Source organism: Camelus ferus, chromosome 35 (genome assembly GCF_009834535.1).
Source record: "Camelus ferus isolate YT-003-E chromosome 35, BCGSAC_Cfer_1.0, whole genome shotgun sequence".
Lineage (NCBI taxonomy): Eukaryota > Metazoa > Chordata > Mammalia > Artiodactyla > Camelidae > Camelus > Camelus ferus.
This window is the reverse complement of record NC_045730.1, coordinates 10,555,954-10,574,745: the sequence shown is the minus strand read 5'-3', so window position 1 is coordinate 10,574,745 and position 18,792 is coordinate 10,555,954. Positions and strand designations below refer to the sequence as shown.

At 38.3% G+C, this 18,792-nt stretch overlaps 1 protein-coding gene across 2 annotated transcripts in view; it reads right to left on the bottom strand.

The window, feature by feature from the left end:
- The window catches only part of SPAG6 (sperm associated antigen 6), a 53,356-nt gene extending 35,462 nt beyond the window's left edge, over positions 1–17,894 (bottom strand). Inside the window, exons 1-4 of one of the 2 annotated variants that reach the window (XM_032473693.1) lie at positions 17,680–17,894; positions 17,506–17,601; positions 4,003–4,169; positions 329–512 (exon numbers count right to left, since the gene is read on the bottom strand). In XM_032473693.1, coding sequence (XP_032329584.1) covers positions 329–512; positions 4,003–4,169; positions 17,506–17,601; positions 17,680–17,704 — 472 coding nt within the window. In that variant the 5' untranslated portion in view covers positions 17,705–17,894. The remainder of the gene's footprint in view (positions 1–328; positions 513–4,002; positions 4,170–17,505; positions 17,602–17,679) is intronic. The other variant, XM_032473692.1, reaches the window with a different exon arrangement.
- Positions 17,895–18,792: the final 898 nt, after the last annotated feature.

The window sequence follows — 18,792 nt, the reverse complement described above, 5'->3', positions numbered from 1 at the left end:
CCCCTGAGGGATGACTAAAATAATTTTGTAACTGAACCAATTTACCAACGTCTTTGAGAATCAATCAATATCTCATTCTCCATCTACCCCCTCTGCTTCCCTTTCTGTCTTCAAATTTCTCTTCTGCTAACTAAGATAAAGACTGAAATGTAGGGGGTTTTTTGTGTGTGTGAATCTGTGATCCAAACAACTTGGTCATCATTCAAAATCTATCTCCCATAATGTATAGAAATATCATTAAAATCTAATCTATGGTTAACTAAGCAAAACCAGATTTACTTAATTAATGTAAACTTTAATAATCCTATTTTATAATAAGGCCCATTACCTGCATTATGTCTTGCAATATAGCTGAATGCCCAGGCTGCAGCCTCCCTGACTCCAGGGTCAAAATCTTCCAAGCATACAACCAGTGTATCCAGTGCTCCACAGTCCACTATCGCCTGAGCTAGTTGAGGGGAGTGTTTACCAACTGCTCGTAACACAAAGGCAGCCGCTTTCTTGTAAAACCGCTACAAAGATAAAAATAGACAAAACTCAGTGAATTGAGCTAAAAGTTAAAATAGACCAAAACCAACATAAAAATGACATTGATATTAAAAAAAAAAAGCTCAACAGATTTTAAATACAAAAGATGAAAAGTATCCTGCAAAATCATTAAATCATTTTCAATTTTTGATGTTCCCCCATTGCTTTTGTTCAGTAACTAAAACAAAGTCTTTGATCACATTTCAAATGTTTTACTCAGAAACATGGATCTGGAAATTGTATAAGATAAAATATGAACATTATAGTTCCTACAAATTCATAAAATAATGAGCTTTTATGTATGTGCATGGCACTGAAAGGCCTGTCCTGTGGGAATTCTTGGATTGTGAGTGTGTGAAAGTAAACTGTCCCCTGACAAACTCATCTCCTTTACTTGCCCTCAGTCTCTAAGCATGACCTCAACTAACCTTTCCGGGGTCCCATGTTATCCTGAAATAACAACTGTTATGTTCTGAGGCGCACTTAGCAATCATCAGGTAAACATAAAGGCAAAACATTTGTGATACATTTTAAAACTTCTCCTGGCAATTAAACCAGGCCAAGAGTAGGATATGTTATTTAACCCTTCTAAGAAATGCATTTTTAAAAAGATAAATAAAAATTTTACCATTATGTGAATTTTAAGTAATGCTTCATATAGTTATAATATTTTCTACATGTAAATTTTATCAGATTAAGAAATAGAACTGAAACACAAGGCTAACATGTTTTCTTTGGACAGTTAAAAAAATTAAAATAAATGCAGAGGAAGTATTTGTCTATAACACTCACTGTTGTTTCATGGTTAGCATAATGACAGTGATGGTCTCCTAACGCTAGGTTTCATTAATAGAACCCCAGTAAGTGCCCTATTTTGGATTCTAAGTTTCTATTTCTTTCCAGTGACTACTAAAAAGTGACTAGGTGACTACAGTACCTGTTTTGAAAGCATTCTATTTATTAAGGCTAAAATATTAAGATTCAATAAAAATTATATGAGAGACAATATATCAAGCATACTTTAACACACTATATCTCAAAAATTGGTATATGTTGATAGTATAAGAAATATACTATGTTAGTAACAATGTTTTGATTTGATATATTTCTTTAGTTTCTTAAATAGCAACATACATAGACATTAAAATATTTGTTATAAAGTCTAATTTTAACATGTCAATAACCAAATATCTACTAACTTATAAAAAAAATTAGAGAGTTTTAAAGTAGCTTTCCCTAAATTATTTTCTTATACTTGTGGGAAATTAATGGTGATACAGTTCTTGTCATTCCCTTAAGCTAATTTGACTTTTGATATTGCAGAATTTCCAAATTCACAGACAATTTACTGGGCACCAATAGTCAGACTAACTATAGTGCCTAGAATTCACACTCTTCTGACCTCATTCCTCCTTCCTCCCGATGTCCACTTCCCAAATCCCTAACTCTCTTCTCTTCCGTTCCTTGCTGAAAGAATTGTGAAAGAAAGAAAGAAAGAAAGAAAGAAAGGAAGAAAGAAAGAAAGAAAGAAAGGAAGAAAGAAAGAAAGAAAGAAAGAAAGAAAGAAAGAAAGAAAGAAAGAAAGAAAGAACGAACGAACGAGGGAGGGAGGGAGGGAGGGAGGGAGGAAGAGCGAAATCAGAGGACTTGGCACCTCATAAAGAAGAGATGAAATCTCCTGGGAGAAATGGGCTAAAGGACTGGTAGGGGAAGGAGGCAGAAGCCTGTGAACAGTGCCCCGCACTCCCACTCTGCCCTCACTTCGGCCCTAGCACTGTTTGTCTCTCTGTTAACTAGTGGGCACTCATTCACACTTAGAGAACTTCTCTGTTGAGAACCTACTACACTGGACACCAAACACAGACCCTGCCCTCAGAGAAGGAGCTAAGAGTCAGAGAAGAGGACAGTCTAACAGCATCTGATGATAGAAGGAGCGCCTATAAGAAAAATAAGATTTCTAGAACTCCTTCTAGGGATAAGACAGTCATTAGCAAATGACTCTCCAATCTAAAAATTAAGGCACATTTTTAAACAATTAGGATTTTTTTTTTTTTTTGGTAAAACACATAACATTAACCATTTTGAAGTATACAATTCAGTGGCACTCAGTGCATTTACAATGTTGTGCAACCACAACTATCTAGTTCCAGAATGTTTTCATCACCCCAACAAGAACCCGTCTATATGTTAAGCAGCTGCTTCTTACTGCTCCTCACCTGCACCCAGGCCCTGGCAACCACTGACCTCTTCCATCTCTATGAATTTGCATATTCTGGATATTTCATATAAATGGAATCATACAATATGTAGACTTGTCTGGCTTCCTTCTCTCAACGTAACATTTTCAAGTTCACCCATGTTGCAGGATGTATCGGAACCTCATTCCTCTTTATGGCTGACAGTATTCCATTGTAATGCATATGTAACATTGTTTTTAACCTAGTCATTCTTATGGCTATCATGAATAATGCTGCAATGAACATTTGTGTACAAGTCTTGTTTGAACACCTGTTTTCAATTCTTTCAGAACTATAACAAGGAATAGAATTGCAGGGTCATGTGGTAAGTGTGTTTAACTTGCAGAGTAACTGCCAAACTGCTTTCCGTAGCAGCTGCACCATTTTACATGACTTCTCCACATCTTCACTAACACTTATTTTTTTCATTTCTCTGATTTTCTGTGGCCATCTTGGTAGGCAGAGTGCTATCTTGTTATGGTTTTTGAGTTACATTTCCTAACGACTAATGCTGTCAAGCCTCTTTTCGTGTTCATTGGCTATTCATGCATTTTCTTTGGATAAATGTCTATGCAAGTCCTTTGCCCATTTTTGAATTGGATTGTTTGTCCTTTGGCTACACAAATAGGAATTTAATCTTAAAGACATGTCAAGAAACATATATCCCTAGGTTATGGTAAAACAGCAGGTTGGGATGAACAGTCCGAGACCCTACCTAGAGGAAGGTCCTTGACTATTAGAAACACAGAGGGAGCCAGACAGGCTGGGGAAGAATGGAGGTGCGCTTAGATGACTCTTAGGCAGGCTTGTCTCCTTGACAAAAAATGCTTTGTCAAACCTTCCTTTACATGCATTCTCCTTCCTTTTGGATGTTTCTCTCCCCCTGGCTTCGAAGCTGTCTCTTATTTGCCCAGGGCTCCATATACCTTTCTGAGATTGATCCTGTAACTTTAATATGCCCATATATAGGAATATGGCCTTCTGCATAATTCCATTACAAATTTTAATGTCTTCTTCTTATATAAACACTAATAGAGAAAAGCTGCCAATCAGCTCCAAAGATATAATACCCTAAAGATATTATTCTGTGCAGTTCAAAGAATTGAAGGTTATATTAACATCCTAATATTTCTATGCCTACAAATTTGCAACTGTACCCAAACTATCAAAAATCTTAAAATCCAAAACAAAAGGGGGAAAAAAACCCCATGTAATTAATTTTTTTAAAACTTCTTACATTCTGTTCTACCAATGAATAAACGAGCTGAGGAAGAATGCCGCCTTTCACAACCGCTTCTGCTAGGTCATCGTTATAATTAGCCAGTCTCCCCAGAGCCAGCACAGCAGTCTGCTGAATTGTTGGGACCACATCCAGAAGAAGAGGCCGCAGCAAAGACATCACACCTGAGGTGAGTTATGAGAAAACAGAAATCAGCAAAATGTACATTAAAAAGCAAACATACAATTCAGTGCATATGCAGATAGGAAAATTAAGGGGAAAACATCGGTAAAAAACAAACAAAACAATCATCACTAAAAACTAACGGGATATTAAGCAGCGCCTAACTGGCCAAGGCATAGAATCATACAACATGTAATTATCAGAGCAGCAGCCTAGCATGGAAGTAAGAAAGGCCTTGGAGAATGAGAGTTTAAATCCCTGGTTTGGCAAACACTAGCTGTGCGACATGACGGGGCTGTCCTTAGGAGGGCAGAGAGACACTGTGACCACACAGAAGAAGGCCAACCTAATGTGTGGAGCGGGCTGTGGGGAGCTGGGATCCCCCACCGCAGCCTCTGACAATCCTGTTTTCAGGCCTCGGATCAGCCATTTCCTTTCAATCAAGACTTGTTTGTTTTTTCTGATTCCAACTGTTGGGTCTTTTCTCTGATTCCAACTGAAAACTTGGGAGTCTATTACAGAAATTTTATCAGGACCTATTTCAGGGCCAGGTGAGCTAGGAGGGCCATTTGGCTAGGGTCTCACATTCATAAAGGGCTGCAAATTCAGATTTCTGACATTAACTCCAGATAAATAAATTCTTTGAGATAAGGAAGTGTATCATGTTACTGGCTCTCATAATATTTATTCTAGGATCGAATGAACACATAGTAGGAATATTATCATCACAACAACAATAAAAGTATCTTATATATTATTACGTGCACGCATTGTTCTAAGGATTTGTTTTCCATATTAATTCACTGAACTCTCATAACAAACCTATGAAGTAGGCTCTGTTCTTATGTCTGTTTTACAGACGTGAAAATGGAGGCTGAGAAAGGTTAAGGAAATTGTCACACAACTAAAATGGGGGAGCAAGGTTAGAAATTCAGACATTCTTTATTGTAATTACTAAATAAATAATGTGTCTGGGAAACTGAGTCGGTGGGGGAAAATAATTGCATTTGGGTCGTTTTATTGGGTATTCCAACTCTATAGTAACTTGGCCTTACTATAAAATATGCAAAATAATCCACGGCTGTTTGTGCCTTGATGATGGTGTTTTAGTCTACGATTACAAAAAAAGTAATGACAGAGTTCAAACTAGAACAAAGTGCTCCTTGACTTTCTAAACTTAATTTATAGCAGGCTATTCAACTTGATGTTATTATATCTTTTCTTTAAAAACATACCCCAGTGACCTATAAAAGCAAATACATCTTACCAATATTCTTTTATAATGTTTATATATATATATATATGTGTGTGTGTGTGTGTATTTATATATATATATATAATGTTTATAATGGTATATCCAGAAACATGTGAAACAGAATAAAAGGAAAACATTTACAACATTTAGGATTAGACCAAAATAAGATAAATAATACTACCAAATAACATGAGTGGAGAATAATGATGCTTATCACTGAAGCATTTAATGATGTGACCTGCTGCTTTTCGTAGTTCCCAGGTTAGTGATCATTCTGATGTCTAAGCTGGCTTGGTCAGATCAGTCCCCATAAGGCCACAGGTACAAGTCTGCAGCCCATGCAGGTGGGTCAACTTTGCAGGCACACAGCCCCCCTCCTCACGCCCAGGCCCCAGATCGTGTTAAACAGATCAGCATGTCCATGGACCTAAGTGTTGCTTACACTATTCTCTACACTTTTTTCACAGAGATAATTTCTGACACATCTCACCATAAAGTATTAGAATGACTACTAAATATTAACACGGGTTCCTTCTAGAAGGTTGGATTTAAAATAATTTGTTGATTTCTTCTCTATAGTTGCTTTATTACTTCATTTAGGTTTTTAATTGTGGTAAAATATACGTAACATAAAAATTAACATTTTAACCATTTTTAGTGTACAACTCAGTGGCATTTAATACATTTCCAATGGTGTGTAATCATCACTACTATCCAGGAACTGTTAAACTGCTTTCCACCGAGGCTGCGTCATTTTGCGCTCCCAGCAGTAAAGCATAGGGTTTTAATTTCTCCCCCTCCTCCTCAACACTTGCTATTTTTTCAAAGTAGCCACCCCAATAGGTGTGAAGTGCTATCCCTGTACGGTTTTGATGTTTATTTCCCTTGCATGAATGACGCTGAATGTGCTTACGGGTCATTCGTACAGCTTCTCTGTTGAAATGTCTGTTTAAGTCCTTTGCCCATTTTTTTAGTTGGGTTGGTTGTTTTTGTTGATGAATATAACTTGATATTTTTATAGTGAATATGTAACATACTAAGTAAAACGAGTCAATACTCTAAAAGAGAAAAGCTAAATTTGTTATCATAGATTTTAAGTTTCATAGTAAATATGTTAATGAGGCCAAAAAAAGAGTACAAGTATGCTTAGAATAGTTTTAAAAGAATCACAAATATGTTTCATATTATTTTTTCCGATGATCATGATCATCAACAGCTTAATAGAGCTAATATACCACAAATCTCCCGATGTTGGATATTTCTACTTTGCCATTTTAGCAACAGGATATTTTACCTCCCAAAAGCTATTTCATTTGTCCATATACTCAACAGAAATTTCTACTTTATATATTTTCTCCTCCCTTTTTCTACTGTATCCAGCCCGGGAAAAACAAGGCCAGCAAAATGGCACCCAATTCCTTTCCCTCTGCTCCTGTATCATTATCAGAGTGGGGCTTCCATCCAGATGCATCCGCTCTCCCACACTTGCCTCATATTCCTTCATTCAGACAGTAGCACAATAAGAAACTTAAAACATTTAAAATCTCTGGATCCATAAAAGTAAAAGCTAAAGTTTCCATTTAAAATATCTGTTTGAATAAGGTCATTCTTATTGGAGAAAACGTTGCCCCAAATTTCCAGTCCTTGTATTGCCTCTTAGTGCTTCACAGTCATCAGGCCCCAGGAACATGTTTTTGTCTCTTACACGGAGGAAGCCTAGAGGCTTCATTTTTCTAATTGCAGGTTTGTCCTAAAAATACAGAAAATGATGCCAGAGGAACTGAGGGAAGAAGGAGGGAAGGAAAGAAGGAAGGAAGGAAGGAAAGAAGAAAGGAAGAAAGGAAGGAAGGAAGGAAGGAAGGAAGGAAGGAAGGAAGGAAGGAAAAAGAGAAGCACATATAACATAAAAAGAAATTTCTCCTTACCTGCCTGTCCACTAGGAATCCATGATGATTGATCCTTGCTGAGTGAATGCATGAAAATGGAAGCCCATACATTACAATCGGAAGAGATGCTACAATATGTGACAGACAGGGTCTCTGGGCAGCAGCTAACGACCTCACTGGGGCCTCCCCTGAAGGAGTCTGCACGTCCTATCCAATATTATAACTAATCGTAAAAATAATTCATATATTCTACTCTAATATCTACAAAACAATTCTGTCTTCTCCATACAAACTGATAAAATGGTATGAAAATGTTTCTGAAATGTAACTTGTGGGCCAAATCTTTACAGTCCTCCCCCATCCCGACTTTGAGTTTCTTTTCTATATTTCTTGTTCCAGTGCTGTATTGAAGACATTGTTTCTAATTTATCGTCATCCAGTTATGCAAAACACAAGAATAAAAACAGCCTCATTGATCCTGCCCACAGTCATTCATTCAAAAAATAGACGAGGGTTTAGCAAGTGGCAAGAAATAGGATCACATACACAAGTAAAGGCAGCTCCTACTAATAATCTAGGGGAGGGGATTATAAAATAGCCTCAAAATGATCACAACTCTTTTAATACAACATGGGCCTAGTCACTTTAATTTTGCATACCAACTGCACGTAAATAAATCAGGAAAGAAATGTCAAGCACTTCCAAATACAAAAAAGACAACTCACTCATTCTCATATTACATTTGTATAATTTATACACATATTATCTCAATCTGAGGAGTTCTATAAAGTTACTTAACATCTCAACTTTGTTCCGTTAAAAACAAGTACCTGCAAACTAGGTCTTTGGGTTCGTTTAAATCAAAGTAAAGATTTCTGGTTGCCCTGGTTACTGCTTATCTTTTTTTCCCCCTCTAAATTGCGGTAAAATAAACATAATGTTACACTTACCATTTTAACCATTTTAAGTGTACAATTCAGTGGCACTAAGTACAGTCACAGCATTGTGCAACCATCACCACTATCATTTCCAGAACTTATCATCATCCCAAACAGACACTCTCTACCAATTAAACAGTAACTTCCCATCCCTCTGCTCTCAGCCCCTGGGAGCCCCTATTCTACTTTCTGTCTCTGTGATTTTGCCTATTTTAGACAGTTCATATCAGTGAAATCACAGAGTATTTGTTCTTTTTTATCTGACTTCTTTCACTTAGCATAATGTTTTTAAGTTTCATCCGTGTTGTACCATGTATCAAAGTTTCATTCCCTTTTAAGACTGAATAATATTCCATTGTATGTATACACCACATTGTGTTTATCTATTCATGTGTTGATGGACATTAGGGTTGTTTCCACCTTTAGGTTACTGTGAATAACGCTGCTGTGCACATTGGTGTACAAGTATCCATTTGAATGGAACTGCTGGACCAAATGGTAACCTGTGTTTAACTTTTTGACCAAACTGTTTTCCATGGTAGCTGCACCATTTTACATTCCCACCAGCAAAGTACAAGAATTCCAATTTCTCCACATCCTCACCAACACTTATGTTTCATTGTTGTTTTTAGTAGCCATCCTAATGGGTGTGAAGTGGTATCTATCCGAGGTTTGATTTGCATTTTTCCAAATGACTAGCGATGCTGAGCATCTTTTCATGTGCTTATTGTCCATTTGTATATCTTCTTTGGAGAAATATAATCGTTTTAAGTCTTCTGCCCATTTCTGAAGTGGATTTTTTGTTGTTGTTGGTTGTAGTTCTTTATATATTCTGAATATTAAGCTCTTATCAAATATATGCTTTGCAAATATTTTCTCCAATTCTGTCAGCTGTCTTTTCATTCTCTGACAGTATCCTTTGATGCCCCTCTTTGTTTTTTTAGGCTTAAAAATGAAATGATTTCTACTATATATTTTCACTTTCCTATATTATTCAAAATTATCATAAACACAAAATACGTTAAAAATGTGTTGCTGTAAATTTCACAAACCTTTAAAACTTCAAAATTCCAACAACATGTTTTATTTTAACCTGAAACTACTTTCTATATATCTATTTACTATGAAATTTGCTACTACAGTTCATTCAAGTTTTGGAAGTGATTTCTGCATACAATTAACTGATACGCAGCAAAGGGTTCACCTTTGACTGTCAGTATTACTCAGGCATTCTGTTGGGCTCCCATGAGAACATGAAAGAAACTTCATGCTTTAGAAATAGAAGGAATCTTGCCCTACTTGTTACATGACTGCCTATGTTGAGAGACAAATGACTGAGGTGTCTGGAGGGAGATTGGGTTCATATCTGGACTACACCACTTCTTGACTGTGGGGCCTCAGGGAGGTTACTTAACATCTCTGTGTCTCAGTTTCCTCATACACAAAATGGTGACAAATTCCAAGACTACCTCAGAAAGTTATGAGAATTAAAATGAGTTAAAATTTCTAAAGGGCTAGAAAGATCAGTTGGGACAAAATAAACACCAGTAAGTACTTGATCAACAAAAGCACTGAGATCTCCCACGGCAGCCTTAATGCCGTTACAGAGTGAAACACCGTTTCTGGCTGCTGTTTGTGTCCCTTTTCCATTAATGAATGGTGCTAATTTGCCTAAATAACCAGAAGCCTTGGAGTCATTTTGAACTCCCCCCTCCTCACCTTCCCCCCCGCCCCCTTCTGCTGAGTCACAAGTGGTGCAGACCCCTTACCCAGCATGACTGCTGTAGCGAAATGGGCACCTGGCCTTCCCCACCCTGATTCAGCCCCCTTCAGCCTGTTCTCCACCCTGCTATGAAAATCATCTCTCTAGAACACAAAATGGACCCCATCATCCCTCTAATTAAAACTTTTCAGTAACTTCAGGATAAATCCAAACTTCAGGTGAGGGCCTTCCTAATTAGGCCTGTTTTCCTCTCCAGTCACTGACCTGCCTCTCCCCTGTCCCATTCCCCAGAAGCTCCAGCCACACCCAAGCATCCGCCTTTTCTACAGAGTACCACCTTTTCTCTGGCCTCTTTGCCTTTACACGTAACGGTCCCTCTACCTGAATGCAGCTTCCTCTCCCTCTGCTTCATCTAGCTAACTCCTAGGAAATTCAGCACACCTAACACCTCCTCCTAGAAGCCCCCCATGACTGGTGCCCTTCATTTCTAAAGCTCGGTTTGGTACCTTTCATGTGTGTTCCATGTGTCTATACATTAGGCACTTATCAAAATGTATTTTATTTATATATCCCTCCATAAGCAAATAAGCTCCTTAAGGATGGAGTCTCTGCCTTCTGTTTCTGCATGGTCAGCATCTAAGCATGAACCTGGCACTTGGACACTCAGTATGTGTGTTGAATGATGAATCAACAAACTGTGAAAATTAATGTGCATTTTTCTCTTTCCAGGTAAATTTTAATTAAAGTAACAAAATGGATAACATATGTTTCATAGTTTTTTCTTTAGCTACATGAGGTCAGGTACATAAATGTCACTGTTATCATAAATTCATAAATCTTTTAAGGAACTCAAATGGGTCATTTAACCTATTCCCTCATCTAACCACCCCACATAAATATAATTCTATTTTAATTTAAAAGTCTTCCAGAGAGCTGCAAATTTTAAATTAGTCCTGTCTTCTGTCAGTGTGATTTCTCTTTTGCAACACACACCTGTTATACTCGTCTACCCGGAGAAGAGTGGAACGTCTAGGAATGGAGTCAGTGCAGAGGATGAAAGGACAATTCTAAAAACACTGCCTGCTCCAAGAGATGTCATGGGTAATATTCGAAGAGGAAACATTTGAAAGGCATCAATTCAAAAATCTATCTTCAGATGAAATTTTTTGTTTTATTCATATTCTACCTACTTAAGATTTTTCTGAGATAGATTAAAAGGTATGGATACAAAGAAAGTAACTGAGAGCCATGTCATGGAAAGGGTTTTTTGGATTTTAGGGTTGTTGCTTTTTACTAGAAATATAATTTAGGGAGAGTTGTTACAAGTGAACTCTGAACATAGCACTGAGTTTCCTGGCAGCAAAATTTAAAAAGGGAGCCACTTTATGAAATAAAAGGAAACAGGAACAATTTTTTTCCTGACGTTTTATACCTAGGCCTGGCTTGACACATGATAGTTAAGAAAGATTGGTAGAATAAATGAGTATATCTTTATATTAAAAATAATTTAACAGCAGAATGGACAATGTCTTCAGTGATAGATTTTTAAAGTTATGAAAAAAATATTTTTAAATAAGCCCTGAAGAAGGGCAGGGGCATATTACAAGACTAATTCTACAAAGACATTTCTATGGAAAAATAATGTAATCTAGTCTAGGTACATAAGTTAATAGTGATTCTCATGTGACACAGAGATAGAATATACAGAAAAGTGGATAGAGATCATTTCCTTTGGAGACACATGGACACAATATCAATATCACTTGATTTTTAATAGAACTTGGTTTATTGTAAGAGAGCTAATTTGCAAATTGAGACAAGATTTTTACTAGAACTTGAATAAACAATAAATTTAAGAGTGAGCCACCTTCATAGTAGAAAACTTGAGGTATACAGCAAAACCAATATTTCACTTTGGAAATTAGAGAAGGCTGACTCGTGTTCAGATGGCCATCCTGCCCATTACAAGAAAAGGCCAAATTTTTTCTCAAGGTATGACCCAGGATTTCTCCCAGAGCCAGTACATCTACTCCATAGAAACCCCAAAGTTCTGCTCCCAGTGAACATGGAAGAAAAGCCCTTCACACAATGTATGATTAGATAAAAAACCAAAGGGAAGAGTTGAGTACACACTCACATCAATCAACCGACGAAGACCCAGGGCTGCCCTCTTCCTCATGTTCTACCTCACATGTTCTCAGAAAGCCTGGAGAGCAGGCAGTTATCACAGGGCACTAGGCACCCTGGGGTCTGAGGAAGCCTTCTCAGCATGCTCCCTGATAATGGTGGGACTCAGTCTAACAGCTCTCTGAAGTACTCTCTCGGTTCTCAACTGCCAGTGGATTACACACTTTCCCCGGGTGCTTTTAAAGAGCTTCTGATTTGATAAGGCTTCCCTTAGAAGCCAGAGCAAGCCAAAAGGTCTTCTAGAGCTCTGAAGCCGGCTTCAGCCCTAAATACAACTTCAACTCCCTCAAACCTCCAGGTATGTATCAACTAAAGTTGGTCCTCTGCGTCCGGCCTCCACTCAACAACCCGTGATGGTCCTCAAGGAGAACTCAAAAGAACTTTGTGCACAATGACTGGATGGGCATTGGTACCCAAAGGCCTAAACAGATGACTCATTTTAACAGTTAACACTGAGGTTTATTCGGAACTCTGAGAACATCTAGGAATAACTTACATCCTACCCATGAGGCAACACAGAAAGAGCACAAGGTCAGACAGCAAGTAAGAAACAGGTTCTAGTCCCAGTTTGGCCACTAACTCACTTTGTGATGTGGGCAATTATCCACCCTTCTTTGAAAGAAGATACCCATTCTATCAACCTGAGCTGTTAATAAGAATCTCATCTTTTAAGAGATATGCAAACACTTGGAAAAACAATGACTCCTTCCTTCGTTCTGTTGAATCATCTTTGGCATCTGCTCTAGGCTAAGCATTGTGCTGGGCATGGAATTCAGTTAGTGGAGAAACTAAATCATTACAATTGTGATAAGGATGATGAAAGAGAAGTATCAGAATCAAGGCAAGATAAATCAAGAGACAGCTCACTGTGAGGGCTCAGGGAAGGTTTCCCTGAGGAATCAAGCTCCAAATAGAGTCATAAAAATGAGTAGAAACTAAGCAGGCAAAGAAATGGAGGGAAAGGTTCTAGTCAGAGGAGCAAAGGCCTCAAAAAAAAAAAAAAAATTTAAATATGAAGTGTTTGTAGGAAACAAATAACTTTTTAAAAACATTTAATCTGTGGCATTAAAATTTAACCCACATCATTTGCCATTTCCAAAACCCACTCTTACATGTTCATCTAGAGCTTGGATTTCTTTTAGTCACCCAGCTTTTCCTAAGAAAACAGTGAGATCTTAGCTCTGGTTATAGTATTTTCTACTTATGTACCAATGCTTGGATAACAAAACAGATGAATGTCCATGAAGGAACAATGATTTGCAACACAGACTAAAATTCTGAAAGATCTTGTTTTTAGGATATATTGTTAGATGCACACAAGTTCTGAATTTTTGTTAGTTCTCTAGAATATTTTCCACTGAAGTATATATTTTTAAAAAACCAACTCTATCCCTGTCCTTAAAAAAAGCCAGTGCTCTGAGTTAATTACATACATTCACAACTGTAATATTTCTTTTATATTGACAAAATACATCAAATTTAAATAGCATAATTGGTTAAGTTTTTTGAAGTTGCTTTACTAATCATCTTTTCAGTTCCAGTACCCTTTGGAACAGTAGTTTTTGTAAGGAAATCATGGTGCCTGTACCTCTCAGGGTATGTTTTAAATACATTATAAAAGTACACTACAGGCTTTTCCTTCTCATAGCAAATTGAAGTCCTAGATCATTAATCTGAAGATTTTCACCCTGCCTCAGACACATGTAATTTAAAATCATTTTATGTCAACATATATCACTTATTTTCTTGAATTCTGAACCAAATAAATTGCCTCAATTTGCAAATTAGCTTCATACAGATGCATATTTAAAGTATTAGGCAACCTTTTATATTTCTACTCTTCTGAAAATGTGCATAACTACTACACTCATTTGCCATGTTTACCATTTTGCTACAGGTTACAAGTGAAATATTACAAAGTATTATTTAAAAATTTACCCCCCACTTTTCTTATGTAAGTAACTGCTTCCGAAGTTTATTTTATATAGCTAAGCAGTTTAAAAATCATGTTCCTGGAGCTTTTATTAGCTTAGTTAAAATTAAAAAAACAACAACAACAACAAAAAAAAAACCTTCTAACCAACCTAAGAGTGGCCTCATACTCCAATATTACCACAAAACACTTTTCTTATATTTTATAACAACCACCTCCAATTGCTGAAATTCTACAATTGATAGAAGTTAACAGGGTATTATCGCTATCATTGCAGTCATGTTACTAATTATTCAAAGAGTGGAAGTATCCAAATTCATTTTTAAATTGCTGCAAGATGCAATGGTTCAAACATACAGGGTTTGAGGGTGCATAGAGAGACTTTATAACAAACATTAAACTTTTTAATGTTTTCACGTATCATTCTTTTGATTTATAAGGAAGAAAATCTCAATGAGAAAAGAAAAAAAACTCTAGGTTCTGGACACACTGTATACAGTTCTTGCTAGCAACAATTTTGGACAACTCAAACTTATTTTTGTCCAAATACTCTGAAGAAGATATCTTGTAAAACTTTGTTTGCTTTATAATTACTTTGGACATATTTAATAAAGAACATTCTCTCATTAGCACATCGAAAACACAATGGAAAAGATCAGAGATTTTAAATGAACTAAAACTCCTTTGACAATTTTTACTTTTAAGGTTCCTTTCACCTTGAATGAATTAAAAACTTCTTAACAAGTCAACTACTGATTAATCATGATGCCTATATGGAAAACTTTTTTCATATTATTTTGGACCTATGATACATATTTATTTAAACAGTTTATTAGGGGAGAAAAGTAAGAAAACAAAACAAAACCCTCCTAGGTATGTGGACAGTATGATGTTAAAGTCAGGAACAAAAATGCATTGGTGTCATGCTACCAAAATGAAGTCACTTGACTGGGCAAAAAAAAAAAAAAAAAAACCACAAAACAACAACAAAGCTTAATCAAAATATATAATTGATGTACACATATTGTGTCTCATTCAAATGCACTTTTAAGTCGATGGTGCATTTCAAAAAATGAACCATTTGGATGGTTAACTATTAAGAGAAGTTTTCACAGCAAAGCTTATAGGGATTTTTTAATTAAAAGAATATATATATTGGAATATTCATTATCTGTCTCTACTTAAAGTTATTAAAAGGGTGCTTAAGTTGAATTTAGCTAACATGAAATATGTTAAAAATAAGTTCCTCAGTGGAAAGAAAAATCTTATCATTCTCAAGATAATAGTCAAGTGTGTAACTTCAAAATATTAAGTTCTATTCCTTTTATATTCCATTCCTTCATAAGCCAGACAATAAGTGGAAATAGGTGGCTATTTAAGAATGTTGTATCTAATTGTGCTGTACAGCAGAAATTGACACAACATTGTAAACTGACTATAACTCAATTAAAAAAAAAAGAATGTTATACCTAAGTCACTTCTACTTTGATGATGATTTAGCCTGTTTGGATTGATTAAATTCCATAATACATCCTACACTGTATACTTATGAGAAGAGATAATCTGTCACTATTACACTAAAACATGATGTTCTGTATCTTAAGTGTTATCTGTACATCTATATTTCAGTATCAAATTTCTAAAAGAATGTCAATCATTTCCCCTTTTTAAAAAATCATGTTTTAGTTTAGCTGTATACACACTGTCAAGAAAATTAAACATTTGTAAATAGCAAGTGTCCATTCACAAAGGCTACTGAGTAGAGCTGAGAGGGGGAAAAAAATCTAAAAAATAAGTGCATTAAAAAATGTAGTATGCTTTAATAAAGTTACAATAGTGTATATGCAACACTGTGTGACCAGCACTGCTCTGGGTACTCTGAGTTGTATATATGCATGCACACAAGCACACACACATGCAGAGGAAAGAAAACCAGTCCAGGTGAAACAGCTGTGGAACAAAAGATTAACAAAGTTGAAATTTTTAAAATGGAGGGCAGGTTAGTGGTTGCCCAGAGTTAGGGACAAGAACAAATTGGGTGTAGTTATAAAAAGGCATCACAAGGGATCTTTGTGGTGATGAAAGTGGTATCTTGACTACAGTGGTGATGGGTACACATGGTATAAAACTGTTTTGAACTAAACACACACATACACTTAAACTGGGGAAACCCGAAAGAAACTGATGGATTTTTATCAGTGTCAACATCCTGGTTGTGATACAGTTTTGAGGTCCATGAGATCTCCATATTATTTCTTACCACTGCACGTGAATCTACAATTATCTCACAATTAACAGTTTAAAAAAGGATTATAAAATTCACTTTCCCTATTCTAAATACATCCCCTACCACCACCAAAATTAAAATATGCAATGTATAAGCACCAGAACCCCTCCTAGTGACAAGAGAAATGACCACCTAGGCACAATAGTAATGCCCCTCACAGAAACCCAGTTTAAACATTATGTCTAAACATTCTTGCCCTGAAAATATGTTCTTAATTTTCTTCTGATTCTGTGCTAATTTAAATGAGTTTTAATGATCACATCCTATAAACTGAAGATTTCTTATAACACAGTAGTGATAAAATGCGACCTTCAGATAGTGGTGGAATCATTCTTTATCAAGAGACAGAGATAGAGCCGGGGAGGAAAGAGAGGCAGGGAGAGAGGGGACCACCATTATCTTCTCTGTTTATGATAAAAGATAAGAAAATCACACACACATACACACACTCTCTTCCTTTCTCTATAGAGTCTACGTGACTTTGGACAGAGAGGTGGAATAATAGCACCATAAGGATTTCTCAAGGCTAGGTCTCTGCCTTCTTTGAAACTCTTGGAAAATATTTAAGCATATCTTTGCTCTTTCACTAATGCAAGACTAGAAATAACGTGTCAACCGCTCCGGAATTCCTTTGGCGTGAGAAGTCGAAAGTGATCAAAGGCAGGGCATCCGGATAAAATGGCTCTGATTAGGGTAGATTTCACATTCATGTAAAATGATTTCCAGGCAATTCTTATGGTCTTGACTTTCAACCTTACAGTTGCTTGGTTGCGATAAAGATGGAAATAAGGACGTCGGGCCCCTCTCAAGCCAATTTGGAAACTTCAGCAGAAAAGACCCGCTAAAGAGACAGAACGCTTCTACAGCCTTCGCAGTGGTTTGGAGAAACTCAGGGACGCCGTCCTCCTGTCCCCATCCTGCCGCTCGCAACAGCCCAGCCGCGAGGGGAGCGAGGCGACAGGGACCCGGGGCTAGGGGTGGCCAGGGGACACCGGCGATGAGGGGCAGGGGATGCCGGGGGTAGGGGCGAAGCAGGGCCGAGGACCCCGGCCAACTAGGAAAGGAGGTGCGGGGCGAGGCTGGGGCGCCAAGGGATGCGGGGCGACGCGGGTTCGGGGTGAGGGCTCACCTGCATTCTGCAGCGTCTCGATGTTCTGGGGTCTGGTCGCCAACTCCGCTACCGTCTGGACGAACTGGGTCCGGGCTTTCTGGTACTGCTCAAACACTGCGGGAGAGACAGGCTGCAGCGCGCCGCCCGCGGCCCCGGGCCCCCGCCGCCCCCCGTCGGGGCGCCCGGGCCTACCTTGCAGCACCTGCCTCTGACTCATGGCGCCCACGGCCCTCCGCCCGCCACCAGCTCGGCGGCGCCCGGCCGGCGAGTCCGCGGAGAGGGCGATCGCGGCGACCAGTCGGCCTCCGACGGGAGCCGTTTTTCTGTGTACCCGCGTCTCCGGGGCAACCGGCCGGAACCGGAACGCGGCGGTCTCGCGGCAACCGCAGTCCCGGGAGTGACGTCACGGGGCCCCCCTCCCCGGCGCCCCGCTCGGTCCGCAGCCGCTGGGGGACTCCTCCTGGGGGGGGGTCCCCGGACGTGCGGAGCTGGCCCGGCTGCGCCGAGAGCAGTGCGCCGTCGAGTGTCACTACCCGAACCCAGACCCGCGCGGTTTCCTGACCGCTGCGGGGCCGGAGGGAGCCGCACGCGCCCAGGCAACCGGTTCAAATGCAGGGAGATGAGCAAACTGCGGCGATGCAGTCGCCTGGGCTTCGACGGTCGAGAGAAATCACACGTGTGTCATTGTGTAAATCTCATAAATTCATTTCTTGTCAGTGCAACCTCAAAGTCAAATGTTTTCCCCTTTAATCCCGCTTTTACACACCTGGCATTTCGGGTTTCAGGATTCCTCGAGGGTCAAGACAACTATGTTCATATCTTTAATTATACCGTATAGAAAGCATTTAATAAGCCTTCCTAGAGATTCAGTGAGAAAAGCAGACGAAGAAACAATCTGATAAACGTCTTATCCTCCATGACTTTCTCCAAATTACTGCTAACTTAATTGTTTCCTCACTTTTATGTGATTTTTAAACACTTTGTCTTTTAAATTTAGGCTTCACTTTGTTGCTGAAAGATGTTTCCAAAAGAGAGGGAGAATCTTTACCTGAAAACTCCTGATTCAAATTATCTTAACTAGCTTCCCTAGCTTACTTAACTAATTCTTTACCCAGTTCCTTTTAACAAAAGTTAAGTAGTCTATTACTGGTTTCCAGCTTGTCTGAAAACTGTATACCAAATGTTTCAGTGACAGGTATCAACTTTAAATGTCTCTCCACCAGAAACTACAATTTCACCAGGTGTCAAGTGAGAAGCTAGTCACAGCTGCTGATGGGTAGTGCCAAGACAGGAAACCTCTTGATA